Below are 20,213 nucleotides of genomic sequence, written 5' to 3'. Positions count from 1 at the left end.
TCCCGTTTCGGGGTCCCTAGTGTTTGGGGATACACCTTGCTGTAGCAAATACTCGATAATAGGTTTCGAGCTGAAGGGGAAACAGTATTTGATAAGGCGAGAGCATATATCTATTCGGTCGGATGAATTGTTGAATTGCGAGTCAAGTATTAGTCGAGCGCAGGCGACATTTTTGCGTCTGATGGCGGCTTTTAACGCTGCTTCAACGGTTGAAGAACTGTGTGTCGCGTACTGGAGCAAGACAGAGACGATCTCAGTATATTGTTCTCTCGACGCGATGACTAAGGGCTCTTTATCGTCATCTCCATCGACGTCTTTGCCGAAGAATAGTGGCGTCTTGAGTCTCATTAGTGCCTCGACAGTGGATAGGTTGTTCCGTACTTCTTTGATCGCAGCAACAACGGCAGACTTGATATCCTCGGTTGAAGGGTCATACTTGTCCGCCGCGTACTTGATCTTATCAAGGTTTCTGGTTTCCGATGCCCAAATCAGGAACTGCGGATACAGTTCAGGGTCGTTCAGCACCTCATATTGATGGTGGTCCAATGCCTTCCAAGCATCAAGGCTCCACTTTCGTACAACGTCGGGGACGATTTCTTTGATATTGTTTGGTAGATCATTTGAGTCTGCCCCTGCACAAACCAAGATCCGGACTATTTCAATCCAATTTGGTGGGTTGAAACTCCACCGGGCATAACGATAATATCGAACCTTTTCAATTGCAATGTCAAGACAGAGATTGCCATGTTCGTCAGAGGAGTCCTTGTCAGCCCCATGCTGAAGTAAAACTTTGACAACGGCACACCTGCCCTGTTTCGTAGCTACCAACATTGCATCTGGCCAATGCTCCAGACTACAAAGCTCCAGTATTTGTGTCACAACCGCAGCGTATCCTTCTGCACAAGCATACTTGAACACACCGTCAAGTTGTTCAGCTTTGAAACTTGCATGAAATGCTTCTTGAACCAACATTGTTGAAATGGACTTCTTCTTATTACGGGCAAGGCTCGTCTCTACGGCAGATGTGAATGTGTCACGAGACACATATCCCCACGGGTCGCATAGAAATAGTCGCCTCGCAATCGACTCATGGCCCCAAAAGCATGCCGCCAACAAAGGGGTGCAATGTAGTCTGCTGAATTTGCATTCATCAGATGGGCCCGATCCCTTCTTCCGCAGCTTTCCTTTAGCATGAACATTTGCTCCATTGCGGAGAAGAATTGCGACGGCAGACTCTTGTCCACGAAAGGAGGCGAGATGCAATGGTATTGCAATAACGTCGTCGTCACGCTCAACCTTGCCGCCTGATTCCGAGTCTCCGAGTCTTTCACCGGACGAGAGAACGGAATTGCCATCAACTTTAGCTCCTTGTTGGAGGAGAAAGTTCATCATGTCCTCGTCCCCTTTTTCTGCAGCCAGGCAAAGCGCCGTTTGAGAATTGCTATCGGCTTCGTCCACTCCTATACCATGGTGAACTAGCAACTTCACTATGTCGATATGTCCGGCCATTGATGCAGCTTGCAGAGCGTTGCCTATATTCCGTCCAGGCGACCTTACATCGGCTCCGCTGTCAAGTAACAACTTCACAATGTCAATGTGTCCTGCATTGCAAGCTACCTGGAGTGCATTTCCGTTCTCGCCTCCACGATCTTCAATATTCGCTCCGCGCTCCAGTAAAAACCTGACTGTCTCAATATGCCCTCGCTCGGAAAAGACCTGTAAGCAGGATCCAAACATGGCCCAATGCCTATCTATTCTTGCACCCCGGGACAAGAGCACATCTGCAATATCGAAGTGGCCCCCTTCCAAAGCCGCCTGCAATGCAGTTCCAAGTGTCTGTCGTACCGCATCAATATCGGCTCCATGGTCTAAAAGACACTCTACCACAGTGAGATGTCCCCAAAAAGCCGCAATCTGCAGTGCGGTGTACGCACACCCTTCATTATAATCATTGTCTTGATCATTCGCGTCACGAGCGTCGATAGTTGCCCCTTTAGCTAGGAGCAGTTCGACTAGTTTGACGTCGCCTCGTCTAGCAGCGACCTCTAGTGGACCTAAATCCGTAGGATTGTCCAGCTCCCCACACCCTTTTCTTGTGTCCGGTAACGCAATTCTCTCCGTCCAGTCGTCGAAGGCGCATAAATATACCCTCTCACTTCGTCCTGGGTTGAGCCTAGCACCAGCTACGAGAAGGATCTCGACAATCTTTTCATGGCCACCGTATACGGCAGCTTGCAGTGCGTCTCGATACCGGCCCATGCGATTCAATGAAGCACCATGATCAACCAAAAGCCGAACGGCCTGCTCATGACCATTGAAGCAGGCAGCTTGTAGTGCATTGCCGAAGTGCCCTCCACAACCATCTACGGAGGCATTGTGGGACAGAAGCAAAAGCATCATGTCGAGGTTCCCAGAAGAGGCGGCAGCTTGAAGTGTGTCGCCTAACTCTTCATCTCTGAGATTGGGGTCAACTCCTCTATCAACGAAGTATCTCGCAATGTCAAGCTGATTAGCTATCGTGGCCGCTCGCAACGGGAAGCCAAAACGTCCGCGAGCGTTAAGATCTGCTCCGGCGTCGACAACCAACTGCACGAGGGCAAGTTTACGACCAGCGATGGCGGCAGCGAGGGCATTCACGAAGTAGCCTTTTTCTTCATTGACATCAATGCAGCTCTGTAGCAACCGCTTTGCTTGCCTTGCTTTGCCACCGAAGAGGGCAACCTGGAGAGGGTCAGGGCGAATATCAGGGGTGAAGCTGCCAGCCTTGCCGGATAAAAGTCGCTCCACTATCTCAGTAGATCCTTTGAAGCTGGCGGTCTCTAGCGCATCAGTGAATTGGATTTGTGTGGTAAGATGAGGACCACTGTCAATCAGGATCTCAGCAATATCATCATGGCCACTTGCTAGAGCTGCTTGGAGTGGACTTGAGTACTCGCCTTGCTCTGTCGGAGGGGCAGTGACACCGCGGTCAAGCAGAATTTTGACAATGTCTTTATGGCCACCAAATGACGCTGCTTGGAGTGGACTTCCATATTGATACCCGGGTCCGTTGACATCGGCGCCCAGTTGAAGTAGTTTCCGAACTACTTCAGTGTAGCCCCAGCGAGCAGCCAGATATGCGCCTGAAGTTCCATATCTATTGGTCTGGTTCACATCAATCATTTCGATGACCTCTGGACACTCTAGAACTTCGGAAAGGCCAAAACAGCAAACTGTGAACAGGGTTGACGGTGGCGAAGCCAAGCACGCTTCGAGCTTCCTCTCAAGCGCGCTACTCCATTGATAACCCCGCTCGACTGGACGTTCATCAAGACATTCAATCCAGTCTTCGAAGTGCTCTTCTTCAGTGAGAAATTCGATGATGGGTTTCTGAATCTTAAGTCTTTGGGATGATCCGCTGAGCTGCTCCACGTGGGCGGGCCAGTACTGGGTTGCATATTCTAAAAGGCCGTCCTCGCTGAAGTCGCCCCAAAGGTAAGTGCCTAAGCACCTCTGGGCTATTGTTGAGTCAGCTTCAACGATAGAGTTATCGGACAATGATTCGAGGAACCTGTGTATAAGCTGTCAGCACAATATCTGTTCCACTCGTCTAGTCCAGAATCTTACTCTCGGACCGTGATATGGGCAAAGCGGAATGTGTCTGCCACATGGTCGATGACAATCAGATTGCAACAGTAATCTATGATGGATCCCGCTGACACTGATGTAGAGCCCATAGGCGACTTGCTGACAGCCGCAAGGAATTCAGAGACGGAAAGCTTTCGTTTTGCGCATAACAGCCACCGAAGGCTTTGCAGTGCGACCGTCCTCGGACCTTTACCTAAGCCTTGGATCCGTTCGTAGATGACTTCGTAGGATTTATTCAACGTTGGGGGGAAAGATGTTATTGCTCGACGGATACTCTCAACATCTTTGATTCGATCAGTGTCACTGATACTTTCAAGCTGGAGCCTCACCCAGAGAAACCTGTCACAATTAGCATCAAAGCGCTGTGATGACGATGGCAATCTAGCTCTTCTCACATTCCTTGTGCACCTGCCACGAGCTTGTCTATAATCTCTTCCTCGAGCCGCTGCAACAACGGTTTAGGCTCTTCGTGCATTTTCGACCATTTGTTCATAAAGGACCGGACTTCCACCCGAATAAATTGGCTTATATCTTCTTCAGTAACGGTAGGTGTGATCTCAAAGATCTCTCCTTCCTCAAAGTGAGCTGCTATGTCCGTCTCATGTCGACTAGACACAAATATCTTAACAATATCTCGACACTGTCGTCGAATTTCTTTGAGAGCTTCAATAATAATGCCACGTTGCTGAGAGCTGCACTCATCCAGTGCATCTATGACAAAAGTAATCGGGGTTCCTCGGCCAATCTCGCATATCAGCTCAACGCATTCTTCGACCGTTAGTGGTGCTGGCTTTTCTCCAGTGCGGCCTGCTTCTGCTCGTCGTACTTTATAGGCTTCGACTGATGGGGGCCTTATTGTCCTTTCTCCTTCGATCAGCGAGACCTGTTTGAGCAAGGATCGAAGTATTTCGCGTGCGTCGCTGCGTTCCGGCTCTGCGGGGCTTCGCGAACAGAAGAAATGAGCAATCGGTGCTGGTTTGGATATACCACTGCTCTGCCAGTGTAGATATTTGACTACAATCGCGCTGAGATCATAAGACATCAGTAGGCATGATTATTCTCACTGCATTGGAAGCTTACGCCAACTTGGTTTTCCCACAACCCGCTTTACTCTCTGTCAGCTTATAACTGTAAATATACAATGTATGTTTGGGTGGGACTTACGGATTCCATAAAGCCAGAAAGATTCAGAACTACTCGAATCCTTCCAATTCACGAAGCATGGCTGCTTTAAAAGCCACTCCCCGGAACCCGCGAGAACAGATGCCAATGTTTCTCTGTAGTGTTGTTGTACGGAGATAGTAGAAAGCCACTGTAGGAGCTCGCTCCTCTCGTTTTCTGCTTGGCGTCAATTCCGGTAAATCATATGGTTTCGTAGCCATGGTACCTTTGAGCGCAATATGCAGATCGGACATCTCATCCGCAATCCTAATCATAGGTTTATCGAGGTCAGCCAGTGCTTCATCCAGTCGCGTGTGCATATTGTCGACACCGTTTGCGACAGAGGTCACAGTAAAGAGCATTGTCGAAATGCCATGATCGATGTTTTGGATCCCTGAAGAAGAGTTAGCAGGTGGATGCGAGGTCATCTTGTAAGGACTCACGTTCGCTGTCAACTAGACCCTTCATCACTAGTACCTTCTGCTCCGCAGCCTCCATTTCTTTGACTGATTCTTGGAGAGACTCCCGGGAAGTCAGGTTCAACACACGTTCTATAATAGCATTGTCAACAGACAAGACCTGGGCTCTACCTCACGGAATTATTCCACCTACTCATGCGAGACCCATCGTAGTGTTTCTTGGCCTTGCAAAGGAATCCAAGGACCGCCGAATACAGCTTCACCAGTTCCTCTTCTAACCCCACTGTCGCACCAGTCGTTCCACTACTATGCCGGATGACCAGGGCTTCAATAATCCCACATCGGGCTATCAGTCGGGTTGCTTTTTCGAGGCCCTCGACGATGGCACCAAAGGTCTCGAATGCGGTGAAAGTTAACTGCAGCAGTAAGCGCACACCCGCCCATGGCAGTGCGGCATGGACAGGATCATATTGGACAGCCGCGTCCACCACCTGCAGAAATTTCTTGACGTGGGCAGCAATTTTGGCGCATACATCTCGAATGACGAGCTCTTTGCCCCCGATGCTGATAGTGGTCCATTTGTCTCTTTTACATCGGTCGCGTTGGGTTGCGAGGGCTGCCAGTATTTCGGTCAAAATCTGTTTAGTATGCGGCGATGATGGACTTGGGGTCTTTAGAATCCGCCGGTCCTTTTCTGAGAGAGAGGATAATGCGATGGCCCAGAGTGAGGGCGTTGGGTTTGCAGAGATGGTCATTGCGAAACTCGTACTCTCGAGCGCTCACCATCAGAATTAAGCTCACTGCGTCACAACCACGGCAAGTAGGAGCGTTGTGTCACATTTGTTGAGAGACAGGCGGGGAGGAATGAGCGTGGCACATAATAAATGTGAGGAGGGGTGAGGCAGTGCATGCAGGCTGACCGTCACATTTGGAAGGAGAGCCTCGTCCGATGGTGTCCGATGCTGCTCGGATCCAATGTGGGGGCCGAATCCTGCGATTCCATCTTACCACACCCTAACACGGAATAGTCTCATCTTTGGAGACGTAGCTTATGACGGCCTAGACACCTGAGTAGTGAAGTAGTTCATACAAAAGGTCAGAGACATGTCCTAAATGACCGATGGCTGGTGCTTGCGAAAAGTAGACAACACACAAGACTACACATACTTAAAACTTTACAGCATCGGATACACGTATCAACGCACTGACATGAAGGGCATGTAGTCTGCCGGGATCACCATCTAGCTTGCTTCATATGCAGCAGAAAGGCGGTCGCCATCAATGTATGAAATAAACATATAATGCTTCCACTATTCCTCTGATCGATATTATTCTCCATGCTATGCCTTGCTATACGATTAATCCAGGCTAGAATAAAATTTTGTTGAGTTTCTAACCTCCTCACGTCACACAGGGTAATCCTTTGAAAGAAGCCTTCTTAATGTATAAATGCCATCTACTACCCCAGTCCCCTCCCCTCAACGATCCATCATTCAAACACTTTCACCCTCAACCCATACTATTGTTACAACAAAGGACCGACACCATGTCCAAAACCTTCTCCACAGATCTCTACGGCGACCACAGCGGCCGTCATCCGTCCATGGGCGATCTCAAGAACCGCCTTACCGTGCAAGTCAAAGACAAACTTGCTAATGAAGTCGCTGAAGACCCTCGCACGGCCTACATCAACTACGAAGGCAGGATCCGAAAGGTCAAAGAGCACGGCAAGCTATACGAGAATCCATCACACGAGGAACTCACTTTTGGTCCGGATGGTTCTGATACCGGCAGACATGGTTGGCATGGCTGGACTACTGCTCACTTGCGGGTGACCTTTGATGCTGAGGATATTTGAATCGTCTGACTTTCTGTTACGAGGAATGGGAATGAGGGATTGGGGGGGAGAGGGGGTGGAGTTAAGCGTTTCGGTGTTTTAACGCAGAGCCAGTGGCGTTGGATGGAGGAAGGTTTAGGTGAAGGTTGAGGGAGATTGGGAAGTCAATACTATCAAGCTCTTGAGTCACCTTGTCTTATTGTCAATTTGTTTTGAGTGGGAACGTTTATGTTCGTAACACTGAAAGTCTAACTATAGGAGAACATTTAGGTTTTTCTCATGTTGGTCCACTTAACCTCCCATGATCCTGTAAATGCACTTCACATAGTCTACAAGGGTGTTGAATGCGGAGTCAAGATAATACTATCTAGCCATATACATTATCATACGAGTGATCTCAGTGTTATGCTACTAGTGTTGGTGGTTATTGACATAGATTTGTCCGCAGTAGCCGCGTTATATATACTTTTCGGATTCCCTGACAAGGCTTCGCTGAAAACGGATAAGGTCTGCTAGACTGCGAGGTCACAAAGCTTATCTTGAAAAGCTTAAACTTTAAAGTCTGGTTTCTCGATTTTCTCAAAGGTTATATTTGGTTTAGCGGAGACTACAGCCGAATGCCAGTTGAGAAGAGGGCATACTTTCCCCAACCATGGTGTTCGACCCTTAACACGAGCTCAAAGGCACTGTTTGATCGTCCTTCATTATCACCCCGCGATTTCGTAAATTTAAATCTGACTGCAAGAATAACTCGAAAATTCAAGCTTATGGTAATTATGAATAAAGTTAAACACACGAGTAAGTGCCATGGATGGAGGCGTTACTCGTATTGGCTTCCATCAACTTGTCACCGGACCAACCACCCCTACTGGCTGCTCTAATACTAGCAGCGGATATACGGAACCGTATCCAACCATCATGAAGTTGAACCCTTTTAAGCTCATGGACTGATTTGCGAATGCGATTCAAGAATATCGCACCATTGAAAACACTGCACACACTTACACCCCCTCACACCCACCCCCGACCAAACAATTCCCCCTCAAATCCCCCAAGCTCTCTCCCACCCAGAACCTCACCCCCTCCCCACCAACCGGTACCCTCCAATCCTGCACCTCTACATCCCAAATACTCACATCCTTCCTCGTTACATTCATCAGGACCGTCTCACTCTCCCCGGGCTTCAAAATACCCGTCTTCTCAAATTGTCTCAACTGTCTCGACGGCGCATCCACCCCCAGTATATCTATGGGTAACTCCACATATAGCTGCGCTACAGCACGACCACTGTAATTCCCACTATTCGTGATAGTAACTTCCACCGCGAATGCAACGTCCCAAAGAGCGGGGTTGCCGCCGGCGCCACCTCCAGCTCGGGGTGCGGGTTTCGGAGTGGTGGAGTAGCCGGATGGGTAGGGATATGAGGATGAAGAGGAGTTCGTGACTGATTGGGGATCGTCGAGGTAGGGGTACAGGTAGCGCCAGATGCGAGAGAAGGAGGAGGGCCAGGCGACTTCGGATGGATTGGGGATGGCGGTTGAGTATGATGGAGTTGGGCCTTTGGATGGACGGGCTGGAGGGTAAGCTGTGTCGAGGTCGGTGACGGTCGTGAGGGAGGGAGTGGAGTAGGTGAAGGTGGTGTAGGAGAGGCCGTGACCAAAGGGGTAGCGGGGGGTGATGTTGGCTTTGAGGAAGTGGCGGTAGTCGATGTAGAGACCCTCGGTGAAGTCGTCTTGGATTTGTCCGAATGCTTGGTCAAGGAGCCCGACGCTGGAGGGGTAGTCGGATTCCTTGTAGGGAATGGTGTAGGGCAGGTGGCCGCTGGGAGAAGATGAGCCGAAGAGGATGTCGGTTAGGGAGTAGCCAGCTTCTTGGCCGGGGAGGTGGGCGATGAGAACGGCTTTGACGGGGTCGAGGTCAATCCAGTTCTCGAGCAGGATGGGGCCGACGGTGTGGACGATTACAATGACGGTAGAGAAGACGTCCGCGGCAGCTTTGACGAGGTCGTCGCCGTTGTGCCAGGCGTAGAGGTCGGCGGTAGTGCGGTCGCCCGGGTTGTTTTCGACGGTGATGTAGTTTTCGCCGGAGTCAGCGTTGATGAAGACGAGAGCGATGTCGGAGGCGTTGGGTTGGAGGTTGGAGGGGAAGGAGTCGGTAATGTAGAATTCAGCGGAGGAAGAGAGGTTGGCGATGGCTTGTTGGGGGGTTACGAGGTATGGAAGACGAGAGGTGCCGCTGCCCCAGCCCATGGTGAGGACGCCGTTGTCGCAGCCCTGGTCGGTGCAGGAGTTGAGCCCGTTGGAGTTGGGGCCGGCGTCAGTGCCGAAGATCTTGAGGGAATCAGTGGTTGAGAGGGGGAGAGTATTATTCTCGTTCTTGAGAAGGGTGATGGCGTCGCGAGCAATGGCATGAGCGGTGATGTTGTGGTTGCCTTGAACGTTCACATATTGGTTGACCACGCCGCTGGGGGAGAAGAGAGCGCCGGGATAAAGAGGGCCAGTCTCGTCCAGGGTGTTACTAGAGAAGTTCGGCAGGGGATAGTCCTCGTCCTGACCCATTTTATACCAGGTCGCAACGATGCGCGTGACCTGGAAGCGTGAGAAATGTCCCTGTAAAAGAGGCGATGGTACTCACCATGTCATTGAGACGTTCGACTGGAACGGTACCATTTAGAATAGACCGAGAGAGCTCCGAACCCCAATAACTATCACCAAGCAGTGGAATGCTTCCATCTCCCGGCATACTCATATCCAAACCAGCCAATGCAGACGAGACACCGCCGAGTTGAGCGAGCCAGTCCGTCACAACGAAGCCCTGAAAGCCCAGCTCATCCTTGAGGATGCCATTAATGAGCATACTATTCTGGCTACACGCTGAGCGGTTGACCTGGAGCGACGTTAGCGATATGATCATCGACTCAGAAGACAAGCACCTACATCATTATACGCCATCATCACTGACCCCGTCCCAGCACGAACACCCTCCGCAAATGGCCACAGATACAGTTCATGGAGTGTCCGATCATCAATATTCGAAGAATACCCCTGTGTGATAACACTACTCATGCGATGCATCTCCTGCTCATTTCCGATGAAATGTTTAAGACTCGCGATCGCCCCCGTACTCTGCATGCCCTGGATGGTCAACGCACCGCCGATGGCCTGCAGACTTGGATCCGCACCAAAGCCTTCCCAATTACGGCCTCCCCTAGGCTTGCGGAACGTTGGACCGACAACAGGGCCCAAGAGTACATTAACACCCTTGCCACGAGCCTCTTCTCCGAGTTCGACGCCGCGTTGATACATAAGCTCTTTATCAAACGTTGCGCCCACCGTGACGCCAGGAGGAAAAGCCGTGTTATGGTCCGAGTTGCGGATACCCAACGGGGAGTCATGCAGACAGAGATTCGGGATACCGAATCGAAGCGCGCTTCCTGTTTGTCCCGCACAGGGGCCCATGAACATGCCGGTGCCTGTTGTGAGGTTTACCTTCTCTGCTAGTGTCATGTTGCTGACGACCTTTTGCGCCTTTTCGTACGCACTAGCCCAGTCGGAAAGCCACCCGCCGTTGGGGGCTGGGTAGTAGGGGGGTGAGAAGGCGCCATCGTCTCTAGTGTGTAAGGGAGCAGAGGAGCCAGTCGACCAGGGGATAATACCTGCCAACAAGGCGAGATACAGAGGTAATTTCGCGCCCATGGTTGACTGTGCATGCGACGACGGGGACGTGCAAGAGCTGGGACGTACCCGGAGACGTCAGGGCGGATACCAGGCAGGAGATATACGCCGAAGAGCTCAGTTCCCTTCTGCCTACAAGGTTCCAGACTAGACCGGGTCTACCTGCCATGGATCATGGGGTCCCAGCTGGATAAATACAAAATCGAGGTCATGCCACAGCACAATTGGGTCAGGCCCAATGACAGCGAGGCCAAGGGGTGTTATAGCGGCCATGTGCGCACGCCAAGGAAGCATAGTACTGCTCGGTCGCAAACAGGATAGAGGCATTGGGACGGGAAAACGCAGGGACTGGGGAAAGAGGGCAAGTGATCAGCGGGGATGGCAAGGAGGGCCAACCCGGGGATGGAATGTCGGAGGGAAGATCCGTGTTTGCGGGCGGAGCAGATGATGAGGAACGGTTCATTATTGCCCTCATTCAGCCGAGCCAGGGAAAGGATCATCCTGGATACACATTAGCCGAAGGCGAAACTGGGTCTTGACAGCGCGGGGAATCTGCAGGATTGCTGCAAGTTGGTTGCACGGGGGATGTTGCAGGTTGCAGCTGGCGTGTGACGATCAGCCGAGGCTATTGTTAGACATATGCACAACTTCGCTTGCGCGGTTTGGGAGATGATCATCATCCACTATCTTCATGAGAGCGATGTGAATGGAGAGTTACGGTCCGTTGGGATCTTCAGGGGCAGTGGCAGACAACCATCCATGGTTCGATTCAAAAGGAAAAAGGAGCCACTGATATTCAACTAACTACCAACCAGCAAAAACTATTCGCCATTCCTATCAACGCCTGGCCTATCCATGCATCTAACTCCATCGTAAAACCAACCAGCAGCAATACGCCATAAAAGAAAAAAGAAAACTCCATGTTAATGCCCACCCATGAGCCTAAACCAAAGCAGCGCCCGTCAAATGCCGCTAACCACCCAGTCGTAGTCCAGACCGGTCGCTTCCACATCAACCTGCTTCATGAGAACACTAGTCTCCGGAAACAATGCACAGGGACCCCGGGGACAACCCAAGTCCTCATGGAATAAGCGCGTGCATTGAGGCTCGGTCACGTCTGAAAGGATTCGCAGCAGATAATCGATGCTCCATCCCTCATATGGGGCCTGGGGTGGCGGAAAAAGATCCCTGGGCTTCATCTCTGTCATCAACTGGCCAACGACCATGGCGTCACAGGCCGCACAGCAGCCGCCTTCCTCAAGAATGGATTCCATGCGCTGGTAGAGCGAGATGACGAGGGTGTCGACGTGCTTCTGACGAAGGTTATCGATGTGCTCTGTTCATGTCATAGGTCAGTGTCTTGCAACCACAGTCCTTGAAGTAAAGAAAAAGAGAATGATACGCACCGAGCAACAAATCAGGAATCGGAAGTCCTTGTTTCAAAATTTCCCCGGTACTTCCTCGAATAGCGACACGAGTGATGTACCAGAAGAGACTACGATGACGGAACACCCAGGCGATGTAAATCCACTTGACCACATCATTGTCGTATGCCTTAGGAATCGAATCAGACATATTTATGACCCAGGTTTCACTGTAAGCCATCATGTTATTGTAACATCCGAAGTGTTCAGTCAGGAGAGCAATCATGCACAGGGTGTCTGGGGTAACATGGCGTGGGACATTTGGGGCGCGACCATGAACGGCATTAAGCAGGACGAGCAAAGCACCAAGGTTGTTGAATCGAGGAGGAAGAGCATCGACTTCTTTGAATCTGTCCTCGCTGTTGATCTTCTTCTGGAAGTAAGGGCAGGTATGGGCGAGTTGATCCGAAGATATTCTGATTCTGGCCTTCACGGTGCGGTTCTGAGAGACATTGTTAGTGGCTTGCTGTCCAGGGTTGGAGCCGATCAGTTCATGCTCGGGTGGAGCTGGGGCACTGCTCCGCCGGGGGAATTTGCTGATAGTGTCGACAATTCCCTGGAAGTAGGTTGGAACAGACCGGGTTGTGCGGTGGGTGGGATCTGAACAGTGAAGTGGTGCATCAGCATGAATGTAATACGTGATGACTGATGGATCGGCACTCACTGAATCGTGTCAGGCGCGTATACATCTGCTCGCCATCCGTTTCGACCACGAGGAGCATGTCCCCGCGGGCGTCAATGGTCGTATAGTTTAGATCCATGGTGATCCGGACTCTGGTGCCGCCGTGTGACTATGGGATGATGAAGATGCAGGTAAACATCGGGATCGCCGGGACGAGCAGAACACTGGACTAAAATGCAGGAGAGGCGCCGGACTTAGCGAGTTGTCTGTGAACTAGTGAATGACTTGCCAGTGAATAAGAGCACACTTCAGTCATTACGCGGTCTACCATCATTACACGATACAAAATCTATACTTCTTCGTGACATGGTATTGTATTCTTTGTATCTTCTATATGCCTCGCATCATGCATTTCGTAAGTCATGATGACCATAATCTATCTATCCATAGATATCCACCCGTATGCCAGCCCGCCGGTCATCGGTGGCCCTAGTTGAAGTAGCCAGGGAACAGCCAGTTCATCCGCTCGCGAGCCTCGGGGCTCCAGTTGGGCTGGGCAGTGCTCATACCGAACTTGACGGATCCCTCGATGTGCTTGGCCTGCACCAGCTGAGAGTTCTGCTCAGCGGCCAGCTCGTCCAGCACAGCTGTCACGAAGCGCTTGGCGTTGACGGCGTTGGCCTTCATGTTGCCCATGACCATCTCCACGGTCACATCGGCGGTCGACTCGTGCCAGCAGTCGTAGTCAGTGGACATGCAAATCATCTGGTAGGCGATCTCGGCCTCGCGGGCCAGCTTGGCCTCGGGCAGGCAGGACATGTTGATGACGCTGCCACCCCAGGAGCGGTACAGCTTGCTCTCAGCGCGGGTGGAGAATTGAGGTCCCTCTATGCGATAATCAGTAAATGCGACCCTTATTCCATCAGACAATTATCACATACCCATGCAGATCAGGGTACCGCGGTCGTGCAGCACCACACCCTCACCCTCCAAGCTGTGTCCACAGGCCCGGACGACCTTGGCGACACCCTCATCGAAGGGGTCACCGAAGGGAACGTGAGCGACGACGCCGCCCTCGAAGAAGGTGAAGGGACGGATACCCTTGGTGCGGTCGATGACCTGGTCGGGAACAACGAAATCGCGGGGCTTGATCTCCTCCTGCAAGCTACCGACGGCGGAGAAAGCGATGATGGTGCGGACACCGATGGAGCGCAGAGCGGCGATGTTAGCGCGGGCGGGAACCTCGTGGGGAGCGATCTGGTGGTGCAGACCGTGACGGCTCAGGAAGGCGATGGCGACCGTCTGGTTGTTGTGGGAGCACTGGTGGTGCAGGATGGTGATGGGGGAGGAGGGGGCGCCCCAAGGAGTCGAGATGTTCAAAGACGCAACCTGGGTGAAGCCAGGGAGCTCACGCAGACCAGTACCGCCAATAACGGCGATACGGACGGGCTCTATGCAGAGTAATAGCGATCAGTATGGATCTGTTAGGAGCACGATGCGCCGGGCGGGGATCGGACTTACCGTCGTAGGTGGAGGGAAGGGCGGCCATTCTTTGAGCGAGTTGTTTTGCGGACTCGATTCTCCTGAGGGGGCGGGATGGAAGAGTAGACAACAGACGGCGCAGGGCAAGCAAGGGCATACAATAAGAGGAGAGAAGGAGGAGAGGAGACGGAGTGATTTGAAGTTGGAGACAATCGCAAATCTTCCATGGCGGGGTCATCGCCCAATCGGGTAATCCGTTTCCGCCTGAGGCGGCAATCTTTGATTGCGCCCCACGTGCCGCTTCCTCAGGCACCATTCGTCCATCGTCTTTGTTACTTGACTGGCTTTACTCCTGTCATTCCACAAACTTCTATTTTTCACGTACTACAATACTTTCTGCTGTATAACTCGATGTTGGATAATTCATTCACAAACTATCTACGGGCTGGACCGACAGATACTACGAATATAATGAGAGGACTCAGAAATCCCCGGATCTACATATTATGGAAGTATTATGACATGTCATTGAGTGTCTCTTATTACAACATTATCTTCTTCCCTATACAACAATTACATCTCTGCATTAGGCTGGACGCCACTCGTAGTGGTGAGGTCCCTTCTTCACCGGCCCCGGATCCTCTCCAGGCACGCCCGGTATGTAGTAGGCGTGGGCGCCAAATAGATCCATCTGCGCCTCCATGAACTTGGTAGGCAGCATCGTCCCTCCCTCATACTTCAGGTACTCTAATGTAGCAGACAAGGCAGGAATATACTGATCTGCCACTGTGGCGGCTAGCACCACCTCCTTCAGCGCATCAAAATGCTTGTGCAGCTCCCGGGCGACCTCATCCAGGAACTTCATGTTGGTCAGGTCCGGACGCATGAGCGGTTGTAGAAGATCTGCGATAGCTTCGGACTGGATGATGCACCCCCCGCGCCAGATCTGGATGCACTTGCTGAGATCGACGTTCCATCCCTCATCCTTGGATGCGCGCGCGATCAACTCCAGTCCCTGGCAGAATGAAGCCAAGAAGGAGCAGTAGACGGCGCGACGCAGTTTCTCGATGAAGTCTTTGCGGTCTTTGGTGTCGATAGCCTTAGGACCGGGGATGTTGAGCTTTTTGGCAACCTCCAATCGCTCAGCGCGATTACCACTAGCGATGCGCATGTAGTGGGCCGTGGCGAGCGTAGGACCGGCCACATGTCGGTTCGCAGTCTCCATAACCGACCAGTAGGGCGTTCCTTCGGTGTCATCGTCGTCCTGTACCACTTTGTCGAGCACGTCATCCAGCACGTAACCGCCGTTCTGACTGGCGCCTTCGCCTTGGTAGTCGCCCTGGGGAGTCTTCTTCGTGCGCAGGATTTGCACACCGATGTCGAGCAGAAAGTTCTTCCGCAACTCTCCCTTCGTATTCCAGTCTTCAAATATATCAGAAATCTCCTGATACTCCAACCCCAATCCCCAATGAAGCAAAGCCCACGCCTCCGCCGTGGTAGACAACATCCCCCCTTCGATACCATTATGGACCATCTTGACGAAGTGACCCGAACCAGCAGGTCCCACATTCGTCACACAAGGCTTGCCGGTCTTTTCATCCTTGGCAGCATACTGCTCCAGCAACGGTAAGACAAGCTCAATCGCCTCCGGATCACCCCCAGGCGATAAACTCGGGCCATGGCGGGCCGATTGATACCCGCCCGAGACACCCATGCCGATCCAACTGACGCCGAGTTCCTTGCATCGTTGCTGTCGCTGCTCAGTCCGTCGATAGTTCTCATTCCCGCCGTCGAGGATAATATCTCCTTTTTTCAGATCATTCTGGATCATATCCAAGACGGAGTCCGCGGGATCGCCATGGGTGATCGAGAAGATGAATAGTTTCCGTTCCCCTTGACCTTCCAGACTCTTTGTGAATTTATCGATCTCGTAGAACCCTTCCACTTTTCCCTTGTCGCTGAATTTCCCTTCGTCATACCATTTCTTGATTCCGTCCACGTTTTCGCGCTTCACGTCCCAGATGGAGACGTCCAGCCCGAGCTCCGTGAAGGCGAAGCTCATCATCGAGCCCATGTTGCCGGCTCCGACGATGCCGATTCGTTTGAAGGAGTGAGACGGCATTATTACGGATTGATTTTATGAAAGTAGATTTAATTGGGTTTACAATGAAACATTGTTGGAGGGCTGTGAAATGAAGCATTTTTAAGAGCTGCCGTGGCGCGGATAGACCAGGCACTAACTACTACGCACCCGTTACATCATGTGCAGACGTCATGGGAGATACCACTCACTCATTATTATCATGCTATACAACCCATCCTAATACTTTATAAGCATGGCATGATTACTAGACCAATATATTAAATCAGACTTATCCGATCAAAACCTGCTGCATAATCCACTACATTATCCAAAGCAACCTATCTGGAAGCACCGGAAGCCCTAACAAATCACGGCCGGTTACATCATCCTGAACGAACCCAAACCAACCAACTAAATCGCAAACCTCCAACCATCTTCACAGCCAATCTACCTGCAATCTATATAACGAATTTTCACCACTATTAAACCCTTCTACAACTTCAATTCAAACATAACCACTCCCACAAACAACTAAACACAATACCAACATACCAACATACCAACAACCATGTCCCCCACAACAGAAATCAATAAGATCCCCCTCAGCTACGCAACCTGCTCCCTCGGCCCCCCTTCCATCCCACTAGAAACCAAACTCTCCACCCTCCACTCCGCCTCCTTCACGGGCATCGAGCTCGCCTTCCCGGACCTCCTCGCCTACGCCAACACCCACAACCCCGGCACCGCCCAGATCCTACCAACCGACTACCCGGCCCTCATCCGCTCCGCAAGCCAAATCCGCACACTATGCGAATCCCACAACCTACGGATCATGATGCTGCAACCCTTCGCCAACTTCGAGGGATGGCCTCGCGGATCCCCAGAACGGGAGGATGCGTTCGCGCGCGCGAAGGGGTGGAGTGAGATTATGGCTGCGCTGGGGACGGATCTATTACAAATAGGATCTACAGATACTCCCGCTGAGAAACTATCCCTAGGAGAGAATAAAGAGAATGTGGTGGAGGATTTGCGTGAGCTGGCGGATATATTAGCGAGCAAGGGCCAGCGCATCGCGTACGAGAACTGGTGTTGGAGTACGCATGCGCCGAATTGGAAGGATGTGTGGGAGATTGTTAGGGATGTGGGGAGGGAGAATGTTGGGTTGTGTTTGGATACGTTTCAGACGGCGGGCGGGGAGTGGGGGGATCCGACGGCCCCGGAGGGGGTGATAAGTGGTGGTGAGGATGGGGTGAGGAAGAGGTATGAAGATAGTTTGGAGGAGTTGGTGAGGACGGTTCCTGCCGAGAAGATCTTCCTGTTGCAGGTGTCGGATGCGTATAAGCCTCTTACTCCGTTTGAGGATGAGGTGGTGGATGGGGCGAGGCCTAGGGCACGGTGGAGTCATGATTTTAGGCCGATGCCGTATCATGGGGGGTATTTGCCGATTGAGGAGGTGGGGAGGGCGGTGTTGAGGACGGGGTTTAGGGGATGGTTCAGTATGGAGATTTTTGATGGGGGGAAGTCGGGGGAGGAGGAGATTGGGGATGTGGAGGGGTTTGCGAGGGAGGCGATGGGGAGTATGAGGAGGTTTTTGGAGAGGTGTGCGGATGGCATCTAAATGGGTATTTATGGGTATACAGTTTAGTGTGGGTTTACGGGTATAAGTTTCCGGTGGACTGGATATATATGATAACTAAACTATTCATACAACAATTTTACCGAACGCCACATATGCAAAACTCGTGGGGAATATGGAATATGCCAAATAACCATCTCTCATCACCATCCTACTCACCCTCCTAAGCATCGTTGCTGGGGTAGGGAACCTTGTAGGTAGGGACAAACTCCTCCTTGATCGACCGCAGACTGACGAAGCGGGACAGAAGGTTGCCACTGCCGGCCTTATCGTTGGTACCACTGGCACGGGCACCGCCGAAAGGCTGCTGGCCGACAACAGCACCAGTGCTCTTGCAGTTGATGTAGAAGTTACCGGCGGTGTTGCGGAGAGCGTCGTCGGCGGTGCGGAGAACCTCGCGGTCCTGGGCGAAGATGGAACCGGTCAGACCGTAGTCGCCGGTCTGGTCAACCTTCTCGCAGATCTTGGCAAAGTCGGCCTCGGTGGCATCGGCGTAGGTGTGGATGACCAGGACGGGACCGAAGAGCTCGCGGGAAAGGAGGGGGTGGTCGGGGTTGGTGGTGTGGTAGACGGTGGGCTGGATGTACCATCCCTTGGAGGAGTCGTAGCTACCGCCGGCCAGCAGCTCGAGCTCGGGGTCGTTCTTGGCCTCGTCGATCACATTGGCCAGCTTGTTGAAGGAGGCCTCGTGAATGACGGGACCGCAGAAGTTGGTGAAGTCAGAGGGCTCGCCGACCTTGATGTTCTTGGTCTCGGCAACGACGTTCTTGATGAACTCGTCGGCAATGGAAGCGGCCACGTAGGCGCGGGAGGTGGCACTGCACTTCTGGCCCTGGAACTCGAAAGCTCCACGGACAGTCTGGACGGCAGCGTTGCGGACATCGGCCGACTTGTGGACCAGGTGGAAGTTCTTGCCACCGGTCTCACCAACAATGCGGGGGTAGCTGCGGTACTTGCCCTCAGCGACGCCGTTGGCGATCTGGCCGTAGAGGCTGCGGAACACAGCGGTGCTACCGGTGAAGTGGAGGGCAGCAAAGTCGGGGTGGTTCAGGACGGTGTTGGTGACCTCTGCGGCATCACCGGGGACGAACTGGATGACGTTCTTGGGCAGACCGGCCTCGAGGAGGATCTGGTGGACGAGCCAGTTGGAGGCGATGGCGGAAGGAGAAGGCTTCCAGACGACGACGTTACCCATCAGGGCGGGAGCACCAGCCAGGTTACCGCCAATGGCAGTGAAGTTGAAGGGACTGATGGCGTAGACGAATCCCTCCAGGGGACGGTATTCCACGCGGCTAGTCAGGTTAGCTATGATCACTTAACTGCTGGTAAGAATCACTCACTTCCACACGCCAGGAGCATGGTGAACGGGCTGCTGAGCGTACAGGTCCTCGGCGTACTTGACACCGAAGCGGAAGAAATCGCACAGCTCAGCGGCGGAGTCGATCTCGGCCTGCCAGGCATTCTTGCCCTGGCCGTGCATGGTCAGAGCCATGATGTCATAGCGGTATTTAGTCGAGATCAGGTCAGCGGCCTTGAGGAAGATGCTGGCACGATCGGCGAAAGAGGTGGCAGCCCACGACTTGCGAGCCTCGAGGGCGGCGTCAATAGCAGCCTGGACCTCGGCGACGGAGGCGTTGGAGTAAGTAGCCACGGGCGCATGGGAGGCGGGATTGCTCTGGGTCTCGATCTGAGAGCTCTTGATCTGCGAGGAGTTAGATTCATTCAATTGCTTCTGCAACTCGCATGTTTGCTACTAACCTCCTTGCCGGCAATCACCAAAGGCACATTGAGGGGACCGCTCTGCTTGGTTCTGGCGAGGGCCTCCTCGAGACCGCGGCGGTCAGGAGATCCGGGGGCGTAGTGTTTCTGCGATTGAGTCAGTAAACTTGAAGATGGCCGTGATTTCAAGGTCACTCACGTTAGGCTCGTTGTCAATGCGAGGAACCTTGAAGGTGGCGTAAGAGCCCATAGCACGAGCGCTCGTGCGGGCAAGGGAGAGGGAGGGGCATTTGGCGAGGGAGAGGCCCCGAGAACGCAGGAGCAAAGAGGACTGCATGATGGATTGTGCTCTTCCGAGTTGTAGCAACTGGACGAGGACTGAATCCGAGGGGATGAAAAGCAGGAGAGATGAGGAGAAAGTGAAGCAGACGCGGGGAAGCTCCGGTGATATAAGAGGCCCGGTTACTGCCGGCCGTGGTTAGTCAGCGCGCAGGATCTCTGGGTGGCACAAAGTACACTGCATTTCAGG

At 52.4% G+C, this 20,213-nt stretch overlaps 6 protein-coding genes across 6 annotated transcripts; 2 read left to right on the top strand and 4 right to left on the bottom strand.

The window, feature by feature from the left end:
* Positions 1-6,753: 6,753 nt before the first annotated feature.
* BO88DRAFT_410589 (uncharacterized protein) lies at positions 6,754-7,065 on the top strand (the record flags this gene model as incomplete). Its single annotated transcript, XM_025708008.1, has 1 exon — positions 6,754-7,065. One exon carries the CDS (start codon positions 6,754-6,756, stop codon positions 7,063-7,065), a length of 312 nt encoding a protein of 103 aa, XP_025569085.1.
* A 980-nt stretch (positions 7,066-8,045) lies between these two features.
* On the bottom strand, positions 8,046-11,037 carry BO88DRAFT_461516 (beta-glucosidase; the record flags this gene model as incomplete). Its single annotated transcript, XM_025711159.1, has 3 exons — positions 9,981-11,037; positions 9,679-9,930; positions 8,046-9,632 (listed from the first exon to the last, which is right to left on the bottom strand). Exons 1-3 carry the CDS (start codon positions 10,737-10,739, stop codon positions 8,046-8,048), a joined length of 2,598 nt encoding a protein of 865 aa, XP_025569084.1. The 5' UTR covers positions 10,740-11,037.
* Positions 11,038-11,616: 579 nt separating this feature from the next.
* Positions 11,617-12,903, bottom strand: BO88DRAFT_461513 (uncharacterized protein; the record flags this gene model as incomplete). The annotated part of the gene is made up of 3 exons (XM_025711158.1): positions 11,617-12,054; positions 12,125-12,742; positions 12,807-12,903. 3 exons carry the CDS (start codon positions 12,901-12,903, stop codon positions 11,681-11,683), a joined length of 1,089 nt encoding a protein of 362 aa, XP_025569083.1. The 3' UTR covers positions 11,617-11,680.
* A 221-nt stretch (positions 12,904-13,124) lies between these two features.
* On the bottom strand, positions 13,125-16,417 carry BO88DRAFT_440504 (6-phosphogluconate dehydrogenase, decarboxylating). The gene is made up of 4 exons (XM_025709794.1): positions 14,844-16,417; positions 14,282-14,344; positions 13,706-14,215; positions 13,125-13,651 (listed from the first exon to the last, which is right to left on the bottom strand). The coding sequence occupies exons 1-4, from the start codon at positions 16,366-16,368 to the stop codon at positions 13,254-13,256; spliced, it is 2,496 nt and encodes an 831-aa protein (XP_025569082.1). The 5' UTR covers positions 16,369-16,417; the 3' UTR covers positions 13,125-13,253.
* A 205-nt stretch (positions 16,418-16,622) lies between these two features.
* On the top strand, positions 16,623-17,947 carry BO88DRAFT_440503 (sugar phosphate isomerase/epimerase family protein; the record flags this gene model as incomplete). Its single annotated transcript, XM_025709793.1, has 1 exon — positions 16,623-17,947. Exon 1 carries the CDS (start codon positions 16,898-16,900, stop codon positions 17,945-17,947), a length of 1,050 nt encoding a protein of 349 aa, XP_025569081.1. The 5' UTR covers positions 16,623-16,897.
* Positions 17,948-17,997: 50 nt separating this feature from the next.
* Positions 17,998-20,212, bottom strand: prnC (delta-1-pyrroline-5-carboxylate dehydrogenase prnC). Its single transcript, XM_025704480.1, has 4 exons — positions 19,884-20,212; positions 19,724-19,831; positions 19,306-19,667; positions 17,998-19,257 (listed from the first exon to the last, which is right to left on the bottom strand). Exons 1-4 carry the CDS (start codon positions 20,019-20,021, stop codon positions 18,129-18,131), a joined length of 1,737 nt encoding a protein of 578 aa, XP_025569080.1. The 5' UTR covers positions 20,022-20,212; the 3' UTR covers positions 17,998-18,128.
* Position 20,213: the final 1 nt, after the last annotated feature.

Source organism: Aspergillus vadensis, assembly GCF_003184925.1.
Source record: "Aspergillus vadensis CBS 113365 unplaced genomic scaffold BO88scaffold_1, whole genome shotgun sequence".
NCBI classification, from domain to species: domain Eukaryota; kingdom Fungi; phylum Ascomycota; class Eurotiomycetes; order Eurotiales; family Aspergillaceae; genus Aspergillus; species Aspergillus vadensis.
This window is presented reverse-complemented; position numbering and strand designations above follow the sequence as displayed.